Source organism: Xiphias gladius, chromosome 11, assembly GCF_016859285.1.
Source record: "Xiphias gladius isolate SHS-SW01 ecotype Sanya breed wild chromosome 11, ASM1685928v1, whole genome shotgun sequence".
Lineage (NCBI taxonomy): Eukaryota > Metazoa > Chordata > Actinopteri > Istiophoriformes > Xiphiidae > Xiphias > Xiphias gladius.
In genome coordinates this window covers 252,997-274,436 of record NC_053410.1, presented here as the reverse complement: position 1 = coordinate 274,436, position 21,440 = coordinate 252,997, and the positions used below count along the sequence as shown (strand labels likewise).

Sequence of the window (21,440 nt, the reverse complement as noted above, 5' to 3'; positions counted from 1 at the left end):
TTTCAACATCTGAATCTGTACATTACAGATGTTCCACCCTTCAAAGACGGCTGTTTGACACAGTAAATAACACCAAACTACTCGACAATACTTGTGTACTTATACTTAAGATTTTGAATGCAGGAGTTTTACTAGTAACTGAGTATTTTTAATATGAGGTATTTCTACTTTTCCTGGTGTAAAAGATCTTAATACTTCTCCAACCACTGGTTGTCAGTCTGTGTTTTTAATATTTCAAGCAATGTGTGAATCAAATTATTTTGAAACTCCGGTCCCCATCCTCTCTCTGTTTCCTTCCTGTTGGAAAGTTAAGTTTCATTTTCTGAGCTGGTTGTGTTGCAGCTGCTTTTCTCTTTCTAAAGGTTTTTGTGTGGTTACATCAGCGGTGTATGTAATGTTCCTGGGGAATTACTATCATTAATAATCATCTGGACATTTCATCTGTGTTTCCACTACAGATGAAGGGAGAAAGGTTCTGGGAGCTGATGTGGGGGTGAATTCAAAAGCATCTGCCAAGGTAACATGATTCATTTTGGACTTTTCGACGAGCTGCCTCTGCATGCTCTGACTGAATATAGTAGACTTAGAAGAAAAGGGAAAATTTCAAATGTGGAAGAGCTTTTCAAAGTCAGTCAAACAGAAGTGAAAACAGATCTCATCCCCAAAGAAAGCCAAGGAAAAGGCAACATGAAGTGTATGCCTCTCGTCTTCAGACACTCCAAAAGACTAGAGAGCTTAGCGAATGTCGTTTCGAGGAAACGACACTGCAGCTCAAAGTGCCCACAACATTTCTACTGTGCCATGGAAACCGTCAGATGAGTGTATTTAGTATTGAGGTAAATAAGCTGTCCCAAAGCTTGATGGGTTTCCTCCAGTCAGAGCTGTTGTGTTTGTCATGTGACTGATTAGATGCCAGTTGTTGTAGTTGCTCTCAATTTGATAAATGCAGTTCAAACTATTTATATAACTTTGCGCTAAAGGAAAAAATTTAGTTCAGTAACAATGAACTAAATGTTATTAATTGAATACATTTAATTTATTGTCCAGCCCTGTATTAAAACATGTAAAATTATACATTATTTCAATTTCAAAAAATCTTTTATTCAGTGAGGATTTAACTGAATATATAAGCTTTAGTACATTTTATTCAATCAGGATCCATCAGAGACCAGACTCTCCTGAACCTGAACCAGCTTTGTGGCCATGAACAGTGACTGTCCCAGGGAACAGTGGTCTATGGATCGTCCTAATAACTTCCGGTATGAACAGCAGTCGACTGATCAGAGGTGAGGATCTGAAACTGAAAATGAAAAGACACTGATGATTTTTATCAGACTAAAGCCAGCCCTGTATTTAAAAACCTGCATGTGTGTGATGGTGTGACGGTGTTGTTTGAGGTACAGGTGAGGCAGTGAAATATGATCCAGGAAGTCCAGTGTGAGTGTTTGATTGGCCTAAACACAGTGCTGTGTGCTTTTTGCCAGATGAATGAATGAGCTGCATTTCTCACACGGTGCTTAGTGTCTTAACGCAACCTCAGTTCTCGGCAGGTCCTTTGCGCCAGCGGCTGCACGGTACATCACATTACATTCGTCTTACACAGGCTTTTGTCCAAAGTGACTATCAGCAGCAGCCAACCCCCTTAAACCCTTAGACATGGTTTCTTTTTCCCAACACATACAGTACACATAGACATTAGCTGAAACACCAGCGTCGTCGTTCACATACTTGCCAGTGTACTCTGTGTGTATGTGGAGGATATAAAGTAGATTCACTACAGGGCAGATTAGGGCCCGATCAAACCTGGCCGAAAACAGACTATCCTCCTCGTGAGCTTCTGCTTTTGTACAATGAAAACCGAAACCCCAGCGACGCTTGAGCACATTACAATATTGTTAACGAGATCACGAGATCACAGCAGAGAAAACGACATAGGTGATGTCGTAGATGGAGCTCTGAGTTTCTCTTCAGAACTTTCTGTCGTTGTTGTGGTGATCCAAAACCGCCCCCACCAATCATGAGCGGAAGGAACACAGGACACGTCAATCAAAGCAAGTATATTGTTGGCTTTGGAAGCAAGAGCCGGATGCCATCAGAAATCAGAAAACATGGGGCGTGTGCGATCCCATAGCACAACTGCTAAGAGTTTGATTTTGAAATGAGACATAAGCAAGAGCTATTATGGAAGAGGGTGTGGAGGTGAAGTTTAAAAATGTGGTTTTCAGATTGAGGTTGGAAGAGGAGCAGTCACTCTGCTGCCCTAACTTTATTCTGGGCTTCAGTCAACCACTGTGGAACCCGGAGAGAGAGGCTAACTGACACAAACCACCACAGACTATCTGAGGACCAGCGGCAGAGGTCTGAGAAATAACTGCTAAAACATTTTTGAGGTTGATTTATTAGTTTCTTTAACAGGGACTGCACTGATAAACATGGTTACATGCAGATAAGCAGTGCAACAGATGTAATGTATTCAAGGCCTATAACTAAAGCTCATTTGCAGCTTCCATCCTTCACTAGGCCTTAAAATGAGGTTAAAACACCCAAACAATATTGTTGCATGAGGAACTACACAGTGCCCGACCCCCCCGGGCCTGTTTGATGGCCAAATCTGGCCCATGTATTTGAAACATATTCTTCTGCATAATATTGATTATAAATCTATCCTGACGTTTTCTCTGTAATGAAAAACAAACCGAGACTGTTTTGGTATGGTTCAGGGCTCTGTTTTCCTGCAGCACACTGAGGTGTCTTCTTCAGCCATATGGCGCCCCAAATCCAGCAGTGCACTACAACCGAGGTGCCATGAATGAGCACGTTCTGCGCTGTCCGCCGTCCGCCCGCTCAGAGCAGGTCAACTACTCATGTCTCAGCAGATGTTGAACTTGGTCCCCCTTTGAAAACACCCTCTGTGTGTTCAGATGGCCTCCACTAAAACTGTCTGGTTTTGTCTCATGATTCACAGTTTAAAAATATTTAGGAATTTTTCGTATGTGTTGCACAACCACGAATTCCTTGCCAGTATGTAATTTAGTTCCCTTATTTAAAGTTTGTTTCACTTTCAACACATTGTGGCTTTACATAAACTTGCTGAAACTCATTGTATCTATTGAGATTAGGAGCAGGACTGAGATCTGGTTGTTGAAAGGCTTTCTGCATGGTCTCCTGTTGTGATACAGACGAAAGTTCACTTTGTCACAGCCAAGCTCAGCTTCTGATGTTCCAACAATACCTGTTTTCTGATGAAATTCCCTGAAGAAGTCACTCTCCTCTGCAGGGCCAGTGGATGTCAGCAGTAAGCTTGTCCAGGCGTGCCCACTGCAGACTCCCTTCAGTCTGCACATTTGCTGGGAGACTTATATCACCACTTAACATAAGCAAAAACAGCAGTACTTTAAAAACAACGTCCCTGTTGTTTGTCTTCGCTTGTAGAATTTTGTGTTACTGCCAGCAGGTCAAATAAATGACATGACATCCATGCCCAAAAAAGTTGTTTTGCTATGATAGTGAAACATGGACAGGAATATTTGGTGTTTCATCTTTATCTTCATGGTCAGACCTTGTCCAAGTGGAACACTTAGGAACCACAAACAAGGCAGTTATATGTAGACATAGCTTTTGTTCCTGCAGATGTAGCCTAAAGGTTTTCTTTCTTTACAGTTTGATTGGTTGAACTGAATGTTGTAGTTATTTACAAGCCAGGAGAGGAAAGAGGAGCAGGAGAAGCCACTAATAAAGCAGCCATGTGCAGTCGTATCCTTTGTCTCTGGTGCTGTGGTTTGAAGCACAAATTCTTAGGTTACTCATTGGGTGATTGTAGGTTTCTTTTAAACCATAATCCAATCGTTGAAAAATGTAGATCAGTCCAGCCAAAAATAACAGGAAAAGCTGGTACAAGGAGCAACGTGAAAGAGTAGGTGAGGTGCCTAATAAACCACCACTGCTCTCAGCATCCATCTTGATCAATATTATCAAAAGTCTCTGTCTGGATAATCAGTTCATTGCCTTAATATTAATAAATGTAACAGTAACATGTTTGAATAAATCCGAGCAAGTTTCCCTCCTCATGTTGTTCGCTGCTGTTGTTTGTCCTGATTAATTCCAGTCTGACCAGTTCCAGTTTATGGTCTTCTGGACTGGACGGTGAACTGATTGGTTAGTGGAACACGTGGTTAGATGTTATTGGTTGTTGTAGCTGCTCTCAGTTTAACTTTGTGATAACAGTAAGTTCTGTTCACTCACATGTTCAGAATGTCACAAATTTAATAAAATGTAACTTAATGTTCAGCCCTGTATTAAAACATGTAAAACTATACATATTTAAAAAAATCTTTTCTTCAGTGAGAATTTTTCTTAATATGTGATCTTTAATATTTCTCTCAGGATCCATCAGAAACCAGACTGTCCTGAACCCATACACACTTATGTGTCTATGAACTATGACTGGTCTATGGATCATTCTATAACCTTCAGAGATGGATGCCACTCTCCTTATCAATGGTGAGGAACTCAAACTTACAATGAAAACAGATTGAGGCGTTTTTATCAGACACTCTGTTGTGACTTCTCCCATTTTTCAAACCTTTACTGACTCAGAGGAATTTCTCTGAGCACTAACGCTCTTTTTCAACTGTCTCACACTCAAACAGTCTAACACATTCACACTGGTAGCACCCCAGTATAGCCAGGCTTTGAACTAGTCAGGTATTCCTGTCTTTTCTGCACCTGTGAAATGGAATTGAAGCTTCGCTTGGCCAAATGTACATGCCAAAAAACTTCCCTACCTATGTAGGGAAACATAACATAACATAAACTACCTTTTTGTGGGGGTGGTTTAGTTTCCCAATTAGACAGGACCAAAAAAAGACTCCCTACTGACCCACAACTCCCAAAAGCAGACAAGTACAAAGGTATTGAAAATGGACAATTCTCTTCTACTGAGTGGCAAGAAAGTTCCCAAATGTACATGTCCATTTTGATTGCCTTTATATGGGTAAATGGGTTTCGTATTTGGAGAGATTTGAGTTCTTTCAGTACAAAAAAACTGGGCATGAAGCTGATCATTTGTGCTGTGCTACGTATGAACACAAAAAATACGTAGTTTAGAATAAAATACATCTGGACCAAAAGCACCCATTAGCACTGCACTGTATCTGGAAAGCCAGTGGAATATCTGGACTCAGTTGGAGCAACATAGCTACTGCATCTGGACAAAAAGTAGCGTATCTGGACTCAGTTGGGGCCAGTATATCACTTCTGTCAAAAAGGAGCCCAGATGGACTCACTTGGGTGCAATGTATTGCATTTGATCAAAAAGTGCTCCATACGGACTCGGACTCACAAAAAGTTCCCCATCTATACAAGCAGCATCACAATGCGGCAGCAGCACCCCCCAACAGGATTCATCACTTCAGCACAGTCAGACCCCAAATGTCAAAACATTTCAGAAGAAATCGTCCATTTGGAATTACCAGTTACTAACACTGGATAGTGCATTGACACTGGGGTGAATTTTCAGACCCCAGTTCTGCACTGACATGTGCAGAAAGCTTAATGTTCAAATTTTTGAAGGGGAATTCTGTAAGTCTTCTGGCAGTGAGAGAGTAGAATGTCTTCCTTTCCACACTGACAGAGAAATGATCTGAACTCAATGATTGTTTCAGAGTTCTCCTTATTGAGAATTCAGAAACCCCCCTCTCTGTACGACAGGTGTATTAAAGTGACTGATAGACATTGTCTGAGTGTGTGGGTGGTTTGGGTGCAATGCAGTATTTATCCTGTGTTTCTATCAGGAACAAGCTGGAGAAACATCAAGCAAGTTGTGTTTCCATGAAGAGTGACTGGTCTATGGATCTTCCTATATTCTTCAAAGATGGATGCCACTCTGTTGAACAAAGGTGGGGACCTCAAACTGATAATGTAACTACAATGATGTGTTTATAGCTGTGTTTGACCCCAGCTCAAGTCAACCAACATAGAGGAGTCAAACGAGTATCATTTACAAAACAAAGCTTATTTTAAGTAGTAAGTGCTGAGAGAAACACGAGGGCTATGGTTGTTATAGACCATGAGGGCTGGCTGGAAGAGACATACACAGCAAAATGTTCAAGGCAAGAACTAGGGCCAATGCCTCTTCCTCTATACTAGAATACCGTTTCTGATGCAAGTCAAACTTTTAGAAAAATAGTACACAGGATGCTCCACCCTGATGAATCCTCTTGAAGGGGAACAGCTTCAACACCAGCATCACTTCAATCAATGGCCAGTTTCAAGGGCCTGTTAAAGTCAGGGGCAGCAAGATAGGGAGCACTAAGTATGATTGCAAGATTTAGCACAAGATTCTCAAAAGCAAGTTGGCATGTATCTGCCGAAACAGAAGCTTAGCCCCTGCTTGGGGCTAAGTAGGTTAGTCAAAGGAGCAGTAACAATGGCAAAGTTCTTAAGGAAAATCTTATAATATCCTGCCATACCAAGAAAATGTTTCAGCCAACAGCAAGACTTAGGGATACCAAAGTTAACAATAGGCAATTGCACTTTAGGAGGTCTAACTTGTTAACAAAGGTAGAAGACCCTACTCTGTACAGAAATTAGGTGTTTGATCTGACTGGAGCAACATAGCTACTGCATCCGGACAAAAAGTAGCGTATCTGGACCCCGTTTGGGGCCAGTATATCACTTCTGTCAAAAAGGAGCCCAGATGGACTCACTTGGGTGAAATGTATTGCATTTGATCAAAAAGTGCTCCATACGGACTCGGACTCACAAAAAGTTCCCCATCTATACAAGCAGCATCACAATGCAGCAGCAGCAACCCCCAACAGGATTCATCACTTCAGCACAGTCAGACCCCAAATGTCAAAACATTTCAGAAGAAATCGTCCATTTGGAATTACCAGTTACTAACACTGGATAGTGCATTGACACTGGGGTGAATTTTCAGACCCCAGTTCTGCACTGACATGTGCAGAAAGCTTAATGTTCAAATTTTTGAAGGGGAATTCTGTAAGTCTTCTGGCAGTGAGAGAGTAGAATGTCTTCCTTTCCACACTGACAGAGAAATGATCTGAACTCAATGATTGTTTCAGAGTTCTCCTTATTGAGAATTCAGAAACCCCCCTCTCTGTACGACAGGTGTATTAAAGTGACTGATAGACATTGTCTGAGTGTGTGGGTGGTTTGGGTGCAATGCAGTATTTATCCTGTGTTTCTATCAGGAACAAGCTGGAGAAACATCAAGCAAGTTGTGTTTCCATGAAGAGTGACTGGTCTATGGATCTTCCTATATTCTTCAAAGATGGATGCCACTCTGTTGAACAAAGGTGGGGACCTCAAACTGATAATGTAACTACAATGATGTGTTTATAGCTGTGTTTGACCCCAGCTCAAGTCAACCAACATAGAGGAGTAAAACGAGTATAATTTACAAAACAAAGCTTATTTTAAGTAGTAAGTGCTGAGAGAAACACGAGGGCTATGGTTGTTATAGACCATGAGGGGCTGGCTGGAAGAGACATACACAGCAAAATGTTCGAAGGCAAGAACTAGGGCCAATGCCTCTTCCTCTATACTAGAATACCGTTTCTGATGCAAGTCAAACTTTTTAGAAAAATAGTACACAGGATGCTCCACCCCTGATGAATCCTCTTGAAGGGGAACAGCTTCAACACCAGCATCACTTCAATCAATGGCCAGTTTCAAGGGCCTGTTAAAGTCAGGGGCAGCAAGATAGGGAGCACTAAGTATGATTGCAAGATTTAGCACAAGATTCTCAAAAGCAAGTTGGCATGTATCTGCCGAAACAGAAGCTTAGCCCCTGCTTGGGGCTAAGTAGGTTAGTCAAAGGAGCAGTAACAATGGCAAAGTTCTTAAGGAAAATCTTATAATATCCTGCCATACCAAGAAAATGTTTCAGCCAACAGCAAGACTTAGGGATACCAAAGTTAACAATAGGCAATTGCACTTTAGGAGGTCTAACTTGTTAACAAAGGTAGAAGACCCTACTCTGTACAGAAATTAGGTGTTTGATCTGACTGGAGCAACATAGCTACTGCATCCGGACAAAAAGTAGCGTATCTGGACCCCGTTTGGGGCCAGTATATCACTTCTGTCAAAAAGGAGCCCAGATGGACTCACTTGGGTGAAATGTATTGCATTTGATCAAAAAGTGCTCCATACGGACTCGGACTCACAAAAAGTTCCCCATCTATACAAGCAGCATCACAATGCGGCAGCAGCAACCCCCAACAGGATTCATCACTTCAGCACAGTCAGACCCCAAATGTCAAAACATTTCAGAAGAAATCGTCCATTTGGAATTACCAGTTACTAACACTGGATAGTGCATTGACACTGGGGTGAATTTTCAGACCCCAGTTCTGCACTGACATGTGCAGAAAGCTTAATGTTCAAATTTTTGAAGGGGAATTCTGTAAGTCTTCTGGCAGTGAGAGAGTAGAATGTCTTCCTTTCCACACTGACAGAGAAATGATCTGAACTCAATGATTGTTTCAGAGTTCTCCTTATTGAGAATTCAGAAACCCCCCTCTCTGTACGACAGGTGTATTAAAGTGACTGATAGACATTGTCTGAGTGTGTGGGTGGTTTGGGTGCAATGCAGTATTTATCCTGTGTTTCTATAAGGAACAAGCTGGAGAAACATCAAGCAAGTTGTGTTTCCATGAAGAGTGACTGGTCTATGGATCTTCCTATATTCTTCAAAGATGGATGCCACTCTGTTGAACAAAGGTGGGGACCTCAAACTGATAATGTAACTACAATGATGTGTTTATAGCTGTGTTTGACCCCAGCTCAAGTCAACCAACATAGAGGAGTCAAACGAGTATCATTTACAAAACAAAGCTTATTTTAAGTAGTAAGTGCTGAGAGAAACACGAGGGCTATGGTTGTTATAGACCATGAGGGGCTGGCTGGAAGAGACATACACAGCAAAATGTTCGAAGGCAAGAACTAGGGCCAATGCCTCTTCCTCTATACTAGAATACCGTTTCTGATGCAAGTCAAACTTTTTAGAAAAATAGTACACAGGATGCTCCACCCTGATGAATCCTCTTGAAGGGGAACAGCTTCAACACCAGCATCACTTCAATCAATGGCCAGTTTCAAGGGCCTGTTAAAGTCAGGGGCAGCAAGATAGGGAGCACTAAGTATGATTGCAAGATTTAGCACAAGATTCTCAAAAGCAAGTTGGCATGTATCTGCCGAAACAGAAGCTTAGCCCCTGCTTGGGGCTAAGTAGGTTAGTCAAAGGAGCAGTAACAATGGCAAAGTTCTTAAGGAAAATCTTATAATATCCTGCCATACCAAGAAAATGTTTCAGCCAACAGCAAGACTTAGGGATACCAAAGTTAACAATAGGCAATTGCACTTTAGGAGGTCTAACTTGTTAACAAAGGTAGAAGACCCTACTCTGTACAGAAATTAGGTGTTTGACCTGACTTGTCGACAAGCAGACAGGGGGAGCTCCATGAGCTAGCACTAGGTTCAGGACTGCCATGCTGTAACATCTACTTCCTTACACATAAACTGATGCTTCTCAGGACTCACTCTGTAGAGATGCTGTTTAACAAGAGCTGCATTACCCACATCAGTATCATGCTGAAGAAAACTGGTGCAGGTAGGTACATCAGAAAAGAGAAAAGGTCATTTGTAAATAACGTTTGACGTTTGTGATGTCAGAACACTGTGTTGGATCTAGATAAGAAAGGTTACCATCCAAGTTGGCCACGATTTTAGAATCTGGCAGTCTTGCCTCATAAATCTCTGGTTTAACATCAGTGATCTCAACTACAGAGGCTGGGGTGATAAAAACAGCAACAGGTTTCATATCTGAGAGCACAGTCTGATTCCTGTCAAAGTGAGGTTTCAGTACATTTACATGACATAAGCGCATTTTATGTTTGCGATCTGGTGTCTTAACCAGATAGTCACACTCATTAACCTGTCGTTCAGTCACATAAGGCCCACTGTACTGAGCCCGCAAAGTAGACCCTGAAAGTGGGAAAAGCACTAATACTCTCTCCTGGATAGAACACCTGATGTTTTGCCCTTTTGTTGTACCAACATTTCATTTTTTAAATTTGGATTCCAATCAAGTTTTGCTTGGCCAGTTCAGATGCCCTATCAAACATAGACTGGAATTTACACGCAATTTCAAGAAGTTGGTAGAAGAAGGCTGCTCTGCCGGCCATTTCTCTTTCAACAGTTTCAAAGGGCCACAGTGTGGCCACACACCAGTTCAGCTGGGCTAAAACCCAGTGACACTTGGTTCACTCCTCCGGACGTAAGTAGAAGTAAAAGGGTTCTATCATCTCAGTCTTTCTCAAATTCTTTGAAGTATACTCTCAATATGATTTTTAGAGTCTGGTGAAAACACTTGGCATGTTTTACAATACTGTGCAAAATCTGATTTTACACCTAGCCTTTAAAAATACCCCATCACCTGAGCTAGGGACTTTTTGACTCTCATATGTCCCGCGAGGCAATGATCACTACTGCAATCATTATCACAAGTCATTCCATTAGAGGTCCACCTTCTCAAAAGGTACCTACAAGGGACATAAATTATTGCATCCTCTGCAACAGTACAGTAAGCAAAGACAAATAACCCAAACTGAAGCTTTAAACAAGGGCACTGGAGCCTAAAGCGGACTAATCAGTGGAACTGGAGGACACGTGGAAGGATCAGTGATTGAAATGCTCCAGTGTCTCCCAGATCTGCTTTTACCAGAAGCTTACTCTCAGATTAAGTTATCTGAGAACTAACAACAGTAAAACAAATTCACTCTGGTAGCTGCCCAATACAACCAGTCTGATTCAAGCAGACACTGAGCAGCTCCATTGGAGCAGCTGAAGGTTTTAGGTGCCTTGCTTCAGGGCACTTCAGCAGTGTACAGTGAGAGCTATATGGAGGGTTGGTGAGCTGTTGATTCTCAGTGGGATTAGCAGTGAACCTTTACCACTATAGGGAGTCGTCTGATTCACTGTTCACATCCAGACATCACTTCATGGACCTTTACCTCATGTCTGTCTCTGTGTGGACAGGGATAATGTGAGCTAATTCTTCATGATTCTTCCACAGAGTCGACCACGAGAGCTCTGAGGTTCCCAGTGGTCAGTCAGCCCAGCAGCATCGGACACACCTGGACTCCATATTTATGGTCTGTACATGTACAACAACCATTTATACATCTGTTCTGTTCACAGTCATCTCCATGCTTCACTTGTTAGACCAGTGGATTGTCAGTCTGTCCAACATGGATCTGATGTTTAAAGAGTACGGTCTAGACCTGCTTTATTTGAAAAGTGCCCTTAGATAACCTCTGTTATGACTTAGCCTATATAGATAAAATTGAATTGAACTGAATTAACTGTTTGGCTCCACGATTTTAGTTTGACAGTGTCATTCATATACTATTCTGTTCCAGCTGCTGGAGGAGAACATTGTCACTTTTGTGAAGAACGAGCTGAAGAAGATCCAGAAGGTTCTGGGTCCAGATTACCCAAAATGCTTAGAGAGTCAGAAGGAAGATGAGGAGGTGTTGGACAGTGAGGATGAAGAGCAGAGGAGGAGCAGCAGAGAGGCATTTCTGACGATCACACTAAACTATCTGAAGAAAATGAAGCAGGAGGAGCTGGCTGACTGTCTGCAGAGCAGTAAGAGGATTTCTCTACAGATTCAACATGATGGATGAATGTGACATTTACTAACGTCTCATCACATGAGGGGAATTATGTTCTTTAAGGATATGATATGTTAAAATATTTACTCCAATTTATTGATCTTAATTGTTGTGTCTTCATTCAGGACATCCAATTGCAGCTTGTCAGTGTAAACTCAAATCTAACCTGAAGGAGAAGTTCCAGTGTGTGTTTGAGGGGATTTCAAAAGCAGGAAACCCAACCCTTCTGAATCAGATCTACACGGAGCTGTACATCACAGAGGGAGGGACCGGAGGGGTCAATGATGAACATGAGGTCAGACAGATTGAAACAGCATCCAGGAAACCAGCCAGACCGGAAACAACAATCAGACAAGAAGACATATTTAAAGCCTCACCTGGAAGAGATGAACCAATCAGATCAGTGATGACAAAGGGAGTGGCTGGCATTGGGAAAACAGTCTTAACACAGAAGTTCACTCTAGACTGGGCTGAAGACAAAACCAACCAGGACATACAGTTCACGTTTCCATTCACTTTCAGAGAGCTGAATGTGCTGAAAGAGAAAAAGTTCAGCCTGGTGGAACTGGTTCATCACTTCTTTACTGAAACCAAAGAAGCAGGAATCAGCAGGTTTGACGAGTTCCAGGTTGTGTTCATCTTTGACGGTCTGGACGAGTGTCGACTTCCTCTGGACTTCCACAACAATGAGATCCTGACTGATGTTACAGAGTCCACGTCAGTAGACGTGCTGCTGACGAACCTCATCAGGGGGAAACTGCTTCCCTCTGCTCGTCTCTGGATAACCACACGACCTGCAGCAGCCAATCAGATCCCTCCTGAGTGTGTCGACATGGTGACAGAGGTCAGAGGGTTCACTGACCCACAGAAAGAGGAGTACTTCAGGAAGAGATTCAGAGATGAGGAGCAGGCCAGCAGGATCATCTCCCACATCAAGACATCACGAAGCCTCCACATCATGTGCCACATCCCAGTCTTCTGCTGGATCACTGCTACAGTTCTGGAGGATGTGTTAAAAACCAGAGAGGGAGGGGAGCTGCCCAAGACCCTGACTGAGATGTACATCCACTTCCTGGTGGTTCAGTCCAAACTGAAGAACGTCAAGTATCATGGAGGAGCTGGGACAGATCCACACTGGAGTCCAGAGAGCAGGAAGATGGTTGAGTCTCTCGGAAAACTGGCTTTTGAGCAGCTGCAGAAAGGAAACCTGATCTTCTATGAATCAGACCTGACAGAGTGTGGCATCGATATCAGAGCAGCCTCAGTTTACTCAGGAGTGTTCACACAGATCTTTAAAGAGGAGAGAGGGTTGTACCAGGACAAGGTCTTCTGCTTCGTCCATCTGAGTGTTCAAGAGTTTCTGGCTGCTCTTCATGTCCATCTGACCTTCATCAACTCTGGAGTCAATCTGCTGTCAGAAAAGAAATCAACCTCTCAGAAATCTGAAACAAGAAAACACAAATCTGCAGAGACACACCTCTACCAGAGTGCTGTGGACAAGGCCGTACAGAGTCCAAATGGACACCTGGACTTGTTCCTCCGCTTCCTCCTGGGTCTATCACTGCAGACCAATCAGACTCTCCTACGAGGTCTGCTGACACAGACAGGAAGTAGCTCACAGACCAAGAAGGAAACGGTCCAGTACATAAAGAATATGATAGAGAAGAATCTGTCTCCAGAGAAAAGCATCAATCTGTTCCATTGTCTGAATGAACTGAATGATCGTTCTCTAGTTGAGCAGATCCAGCAGTACCTGAGCTTAGGAACTTTCTTCAAACTAGATTTCTCTGCTGCTCAATGGTCAGCTCTGGTCTTCATCTTACTGTCATCAGAAAAAGATCTGGATGTGTTTGACCTGAACAAATACTCTGCTTCAGAGGACGCTCTTCTGAGGCTGTTGCCAGTTGTCAAAGCCTCCAACAAAGCTCTGTAAGTACAGAGATAGATCTACTCATCATCATTTAAATATATTTAAATACTCTGCTAACTTTTGAACATGAAAGACAAATACTTCCTGCATGTCTTTTTTCCATTGTAAACTCTTTAGCCTGAGTGGCTGTAACCTCTCAGAGAGAAGTTGTGAAGCTCTGTCCTCAGTCCTCAGCTCCCAGTCCTCTAGTCTGAGAGAGCTGGACCTGAGTAACAACAAACTGCAGGATTCAGGAGTGAAGCTGCTGTCTGCTGGACTGGAGAGTCCACACTGTACACTGGAAACTCTCAGGTCAGATGTAGTAACAATCTCAAATCTTAAAATTTTTTTTTAATGTCTTTAAACTTAATGGTCTATGCTTAGTTTAAACAGGCTCTTTAATTTTGGCATTTCTGAAACTTAAAAATTTTCATCAGGATCTTAAATTTAACTTTAAAGAAAATCTTTTCATTTCGCTGAAGTCTGTATTTTTTCCTATCCAGCTTCATCTGCTCTACAGCATACAGTGTCATGTGATTGAGATTCCTGCACATTTATTTATTTCCAATTCAGTCATAATTAAATGTAACATCCTCAACTTGTTTACAAGGATTTTAGCTAATGCAGTTTCACTGAATAAATTTAAACAGTTCATAATTTTTGCGCAGTGTGGAAATGCAGGTCTGTCAGTTCCTTGTGAGTTGTAGTGCTCGTTTAGATCTGTCTTTCTTCTGATTTTAATTTATACCAACATCAACTTATAAGAAGTTACCAAAAAATTTTTTTACCAGTATGTTCTTGTTCATTATTGTGTCCTCAGACTAAGAGTGTGTAACCTCTCAGAGAGAAGCTGTGAAGCTCTGTCCTCAGTTCTCAGCTCCCAGTCCTCCAGTGTGAAGGAGCTGGACCTAAGTAACAACAACCTGTGGGATTCAGGAGTAGAGCTGTTGTCTGCTGGACTGGAGAGTCCACACTGTACACTGGAAACTCTCAGGTCAGGATTCATCACCCCGTTCAACTGATGACCGTTTAACTTTACATTAATTCTTTGTATTATTTTGGAGTTTTTATGCCCCCAATGAGCAAGTTCCATTGAAATGAATGGGGGGCATCTTGGAGCACAATATTCGGGTCTCATAATAAATCCATGGGGCTTGAATGGTACTGATTGTTTTTGTTACCATAGTGACAGGAATGCGCACCCCTGTGGTTATGTGGTGAACTGCAATTACTCAATGTCACTCAGGATTGTTCTAACTGAGTGAAAGAGTCAGAAATGTGTTTACATTGGGGCCAAATTACTTGCAGTTTAAATGTGTTTCGATTTTGAACAGCCCTCATATGTTAAATTGATTGATTCCTGCTCCGTGGTCCACTGCAGCAGCTATGATCAGAGACTGTGATGCAGGACAGTGTGAGTTGTTTACCTTTAGCAAGGAAGACCCCAGTAACAGGTGTCTCAGTGACATGTATGAGGTTTTATGCTATTTATTTATTTTTTGTGTTATATTGTTTCCAATTGTGGTATTTGAGTAATTGTCTTATTTTACTGTTTTTTGCCTTATTGTCTCTGTTATTGATTGCAGACAGGATAAATTTCAAAATAATGACAAAGGTTACAGGAAGCTGCAGCTGCTTCACAAACTTAAAATAGCCTTTTAAAAAAAGCCTTAAAATAGTTTACTGATGGAGCAGGAAATATTATGTTTGCATTAACCAAAAATTTTAAGCACAGTGCATGAGAAAATGTTGTCTGATTGTTGATGAACATTACTGCTAAAGGTAATGAGCTCAAAATCACAGTAGCCAACCATGCAGTACCCTCAAATAATGTAAGAAGTTGTTTTGTGTGTTTGCAGGCTGTCAGGCTGTCAGATCACAGAGGAAGGCTGTGCTTCTCTGGCTTCAGCTCTGAGATCCAACCCCTCCCATCTGAGAGAGCTGGACCTGAGCTACAATCATCCAGGAGACACAGGAGTGAAGCTGCTGTCTGCTGGACTGGAGGGTCCACACTGGAGACTGGACACTCTCAGGTATGGAGACACATGCTGCCGCCACAGACAATGTCTGTTAGAGAGGGTAGAGCTGGAACCATTTTTCAGCCTATATTAACTTTCAACTGAAAATAATGAGCTGTAGCTGTTAACCAATAAGAGGCTGCACTAAAACAATATCTGCTGATTAATAAGTTCTACATTTAGACATGTAAGTGCAAATGTAGAGAATAACAAACCTTTGTCTATGAGAAATGTGTAATGTCCATGTTCGCATGCTGAAGGAGACTGTGCTGGTCTGACCCCCCTCCTCCTTTCAGGTTGGAGTCTGGTGGAGTCCGATGGTTGAGACCAGGTCTGAGGAAGTGTAAGTGTATTTTTAATTTGATTTTATGAAAAGAAAAAGCAGCACATTAAACCATCTTCAAACTGTCAGATCACTTATTCGGATCACTGACGTCATGAGTCATCATCAAGCTGTCAATGAATGAACAGATGACGGATCAATAACTGCAGCTGTCTCTTGTCTTGTTCTCTCCATCAGATTTCTGTGAACTCACACTCGACACAAACACAATAAACAGAAACCTCAGACTGTCGGACAACAACAGGAGGGTGACATATGTGAGAAAGGATCTGGCATATCCTGATCATCCAGACAGATTTACCTACTGGTCTCAGCTGCTGTGTAGAAATGGTCTGACTGGTCGCTGTTACTGGGAGGTCGAGTGGAGCGGACTGGTTTCTATAGCAGTGACTTACATAGGAATCGACAGGAGAGGAGACAGTTATGACTGTGAGTTTGGAAGAAATGATCAGTCCTGGAGTCTGGAGTACTCTGGTCGTCGTTACTCTGTCAGGCACAATAACAAAGTGACATCTATCTTCTCCTCGTCCTCTGTCTATGACAGAGTAGCAGTGTATGTGGACTGTCCTGCCGGCACTCTGTCCTTCTACAGAGTCTCCTCTGACACATTGATCCACCTCCACACCTTCAACACCACATTCACTGAACCTCTTTACCCTGGGTTTAGGCTCTGGTCTGACTCCTCAGTGTTTCTGTGTTCTCTGTAGGAGGGAGAACCTCTTCTGCTGGAGGAACTCGCTCAGTACTGACCAAATAGTCAGTTTGCAGAGAATTACACACAGCTTGTCTCGTTTAGTACCAGCCTGATCTCTTGGTGGTTGTAAATGCAGTCTTTACACCCATTGTGTTTTTTACGTGACTGATTATTTTGTCAGGGAATCCAATGATAACATGGACGCTTTGTGACTGAACGTACCATAAGCTGAGGTCTGTTTGATTAGATTCTTTAATTATACTAACTTTTCATACTATATTGAATTGAGAAGTAGTATCAAAGAAACTTTATAGTCTCATTCACAATTGATTAGTTTGAAATGAGGAGATCATTTCTGATTAGTGTACGCTGAACACACCTGTTAATTTCGGCTCCTGATTTTGCTTTAATTTTAGTCAAATTTTAGTCATTTAATTTTTGTTAGTTTTAGTGAACAGAAAATAAAGACATTTTAATTGCAGGTCTCATTTTTGTCTATCGCAAGGTTAGTGAAAAAGGCTGTTTACTTGTTCACACACACTGTGTCCATGTGACTCAGCTACAGTAGACTGACTCTCCTCAGTGAGCCCTGTTATCATTTCCAAAGTCTGGCTTTTCAAACAGACCTGCTCTGTCATTCCTGCTCACCCAGCTTTACCACAGCTACCTGTGCTCCCCACTGCAGAGCAACGAATCATTCAGAGGCTGAATTCAGGAACACGAACACATGACAATGGAGCATCAGATCTCCCTGCAAACTTTGTAGAATGGCATTCAAAAGATTATGACTGCCATGCTGGCCCATTTTAACTCACTAGAATGAAGCCACTGGAGTCCCCCCCACTTCTCAGTCTTTCCTTGATAGAACTTTAAATTCTGATTTTTTTAGACTGCTTCGGTGATCAGTAGTTGAAGGTTCTACGTGTTACAATCAGAGAAGCCTTGTTATTAATGAAACTGGTGGCCGTTAAGTGAACTGCACTCAGCTTTCTGTTGCTTGCCTGCGCTCGCACTCTGTAGGTAGGCACGAGCGAGCGTCCTGGGCATCGGACAAAACAGTGACGTGACATGTGAGACACGTGATTGACAGGCATCACGTTGATAGATGAGGTTAGTGAAGTTACACTGTTATTATAGTTTGACTATAAACTATAAATGAGACAAAAGATTATATTTTACTCTCCAGCACAGTGCTAAAACGAAGTGTGGAGATAGGCCTGGCTGTGTGAGACCACAGTTTGACTAACATTATGTTTTTTTGAAATAGGATTTATAAAGTGTAATATCGTTATCAGCAAGCACAATATAGGCTAGTGATGCTGAACTAATCCATTCTTGCATTATATGATACATCGGCATTAGCTAGCTAGCCAGGTTTATCAGTCGCTGTTGGTCCAGCTTTCACTGAGATGCTCAGCAATGTCAGAATAGCTAAATTTCGCCAGCTCAGGGTTGGTTTTCATCCCCAAAACCAAACAAAGATCCCTCCATGAATCAAATGAGAACTTTTGCTTTTGGAAGAGTTTAAAAAGTGTTTGCCAGAGCATATTATGGTTTATTTGAATGGGCAAAAAGTTGCTTGACTTCGCCAAAGCTGCTGTCCTTACAGATAAATTTGCCTTAACACACAAAAGTGTTTTTTTTGTCGCGAATCCCCGGTACGTGCTGAGAATATAAACGCCGTCATCTAAAGTCTTCCGGCCCGGTCCCTCCGCAGCGGGTGAAAACCGTGAGTGTTTTTATTGTCATGAGCCCGATCACCTCATCGTGGGCTTCCCTGTGTTAAAGAAAAAGCAACAGTCTCAGAGTAAAAGCCCATCTGCTGTAGGACTAATTCAGTGTGAGTCAGTCGCTAGCCAGCGTGACTGGCAGTGAGGCGAACAGGGTTCTGATTACTATTCTGAGAGATACTGCTGCAAAGCATTCTGGGGCTTAACGTGCCTTTTTCAGACGAATCATACTGTGGTTCTGACCCATTGCTGTGGAGTCTATGCGTGCTACTTCACACAGTTACTGTCTCCTCCCCCTGGGTGTCTGGCACAGTGAGAGTTGGTGTGCGAGATCAGCGGTTGATCTCATTCTCAAGAAATCAAGAATCAAGAAAACATAACATATGTTGCTCCGATATTTTTTCTAGCCAGGGTTAAAAAGTGATGCTGCCAAATGTTTTAAGTCTTGTCACGTTTGCCAAATAACAGGAAAGCCAAACCAGGTCATGCCTACGGCTCGTTTACATCCAATTCTGGTAATTGGCAATCCCTTTGGGCATGACAGAGTTGACTGCGTTGGTCCCTAGCAAAACTGGTCACCAGTACCTGCTCACCGTGATGTGCGCTGCCACATATTTTCCTGAGGCTGTCCCTTTGCACACGTTAAGGGTAAAAGCAGTGATGAGAAACCTTGGCTAAGTTCTTTTTCCCCATTTGTTACCGAAAGGCATTCAGACTGACCAAGGGTCTAATTTTATGTCCAAGATTTTTGCACAGGTTATTTCAGACCCTTCTCATAAGCATCAGGTCTCCAGTGTGTATCATCCAGAGTCAGGGTGTACTGGAGAGATTTTACCAGACACTAATAAGTACTGGCTTAAGTCCAATAGGTAGTGGGATGAGGGTCTGCCACTGTTACTGTTCGCCATCCGTGAAACCACAAAGGAGTCTCTTGGGTGTAGTCTGGCGGAGCTGGTTTTTGCGTGGCCCGCTGCAGTTGCTGCAAGAGAGGTGGCTGGCAGAGAAGCCCAGCCCTCTGCACAACCTGTTAGACTATGTGAGTTAATTTGGGGAGAAGTTGTACACTGCTTGTGAGCTGGCACATAGTTCCCTTTCCGCGGCCCGGTCTAAAATAAAAAATAATATTATAAGAAAACTCTCAGTCACCATTTCCGGCCGTGTTTTAGTCTTGTTACCTGTTGATGGTTCCAGTCTTCAGGCAAAGTTCTGTGGTCTTTATGAGGTTGAGTGGCAAGTGAGTTACAGCCTACATGATTAAAACGGCAGATAGGAAGAAAAAGTCCCGTGTGTCACGTCAATATGTTGAAGCAGTATTTTGTCCGTGATCAGTCTGGACTGCCACCTCTGACCGCTGTGCCATGTGTCCTTCCTGTGGTGACTGTGGTGTCCCTGTCTTACAGCCCAGAGGACGACGGGTTATGTGACCGCAAGTCTGTTTCAGTTCCATGTGCAAGTCTGGAGAATTCCAGATTTCTTGGAAAATCTGGAGGGATATTTGTCTGAGCCAATGAAAAGTGATATTTGCCACCTCATTTGTTGCCATGCACCACTGATAAGCCTACCCAGTCCACAGTCTTTCAACATACATAGATGTTGGTGACCACAAGCCAATTAAGCAGCACGCGTCCCGCCAGTGAAGCGGGCGGTACTGCAAAAGGAGGTTGAATTTCTCCTGGAAACTGGCTTTGCTGTGCAAAACTCCAGTCTGTGGCGCTCACCCTCACGTCTGGTCCCAAACTCTGACCAACCTCTTCATTTGGATCACCGCAAGGTGAACACCGTTACCAAGCCGGACTTATTTCCCCTTCCCTGCATGGATGATGGCATAGATCGTGTAGATCGTCTTGTCCCCTATCTCTCTCTCTCTCTTTCAGTTTAAGGTTGAACTGGAAGCTGATAAGATCTCTCCACCACCATCCTTAAAAAATGGGTTGTGTCTATGGAGAACTGTAAGGATTCCTTTGATAAAACCTCCTTCGGGCAGATGTCTCTCTGTTCAGGATCAATATGTGAAACTCCTCACCCCCACATATCAGCATGGATCATTCATGACAATATTTTAAACTCACAGCAGTCTTAAAGAAGGACCAGTCATGCAGTCATGGATGATCAGGTGATCTTCATTGAGTTTTTGTGTCTTTGTGTATAGGCTCATTAGGGACCAGTGTTACGGGCTCAGACTGCAAATGCTGTGGTATGTGCCACTTGTCCATGATGTTTACTCTCCCCATGTATGATAATAAACATGAAATAAATAAATGATGATGGATGCTGGTGCCCTCTGGTGATCAGAGTCAGAAACTACAATACTAACCTGCAGTGGAACACTTGTTGCCACAGCATGACAAAACTAGTGTCACAAAAAATGACATTTAGATTTGATGACACACCTCAGGTCACAAAATGCACTTTGAAAACAAACAGGGCTCCACTGTCACATCTTGGATTTGGCGAAAGGAAATGTACTTTCTTCACATGACAGAGCCCAGCGTCCTCAACTTGGAGTTTGTAGCATGAAATGTCAGAAACTTGTCACAAGTGATGTGTGTTTGGTTCAGAAAAAGAGTTAACATGCATTTTGTGGTGTAACGTTCATCATCTGTTATGATATTAAATGTTGCGAAAATGAGCTGAGGGAATGTTGCGCGAAATGTTATCAATGTGTATTTAATCCGGTGGAACCAATAAACCTAGTGGTTCTCATTATTGTAAATTAATCTTTTTTTATTTCATATGACATAATAAATTGGATGTTAGAAAACATGAAGTGTTTATCTTTGACTATCGCTGAATGAGGAAATGGCTGCAACAAGCTCTATTCTCTGTCACAAACTGTTTGATCCAGTAAAACTGAATGAAACGTTTCTTTAAAATGATATTAATGTTGCTAATATGCATATCCATCCATACAGAATTTCAGATCAATGTTCTTCCAGCCACTGTGTGAACGAAGTTTGTGTCTCCATCTGGTGGGAGTTGAACAATGACTACGTGTCGGACACAGTGTACAAGTCAGATAACAGCCTCCATATGTTGGAAGTATTGTT

General features: G+C 42.4%; 1 protein-coding gene across 4 annotated transcripts; it reads left to right on the top strand.

Annotated features, from left to right (window-relative positions):
• Positions 1 to 313: 313 nt before the first annotated feature.
• On the top strand, positions 314 to 21,154 carry si:ch211-233m11.1 (NLR family CARD domain-containing protein 3). Of its 4 annotated transcripts, XM_040138460.1 has the most exons (14): positions 314 to 517; positions 1,156 to 1,286; positions 4,384 to 4,500; positions 5,793 to 5,897; positions 7,215 to 7,319; positions 8,641 to 8,745; positions 11,099 to 11,177; positions 11,445 to 11,673; positions 11,825 to 13,628; positions 13,747 to 13,920; positions 14,429 to 14,602; positions 15,468 to 15,641; positions 15,923 to 15,969; positions 16,147 to 21,154. In XM_040138460.1, the coding sequence occupies exons 2-14, from the start codon at positions 1,204 to 1,206 to the stop codon at positions 16,674 to 16,676; spliced, it is 3,726 nt and encodes a 1,241-aa protein (XP_039994394.1). In that variant the 5' UTR covers positions 314 to 517; positions 1,156 to 1,203; the 3' UTR covers positions 16,677 to 21,154. The 4 variants fall into 4 exon arrangements, with proteins under 4 accessions (XP_039994394.1, XP_039994395.1, XP_039994396.1 ...); XM_040138461.1 differs by lacking the exon at positions 14,429 to 14,602; XM_040138462.1 differs by lacking the exons at positions 7,215 to 7,319; positions 8,641 to 8,745.
• Positions 21,155 to 21,440: the final 286 nt, after the last annotated feature.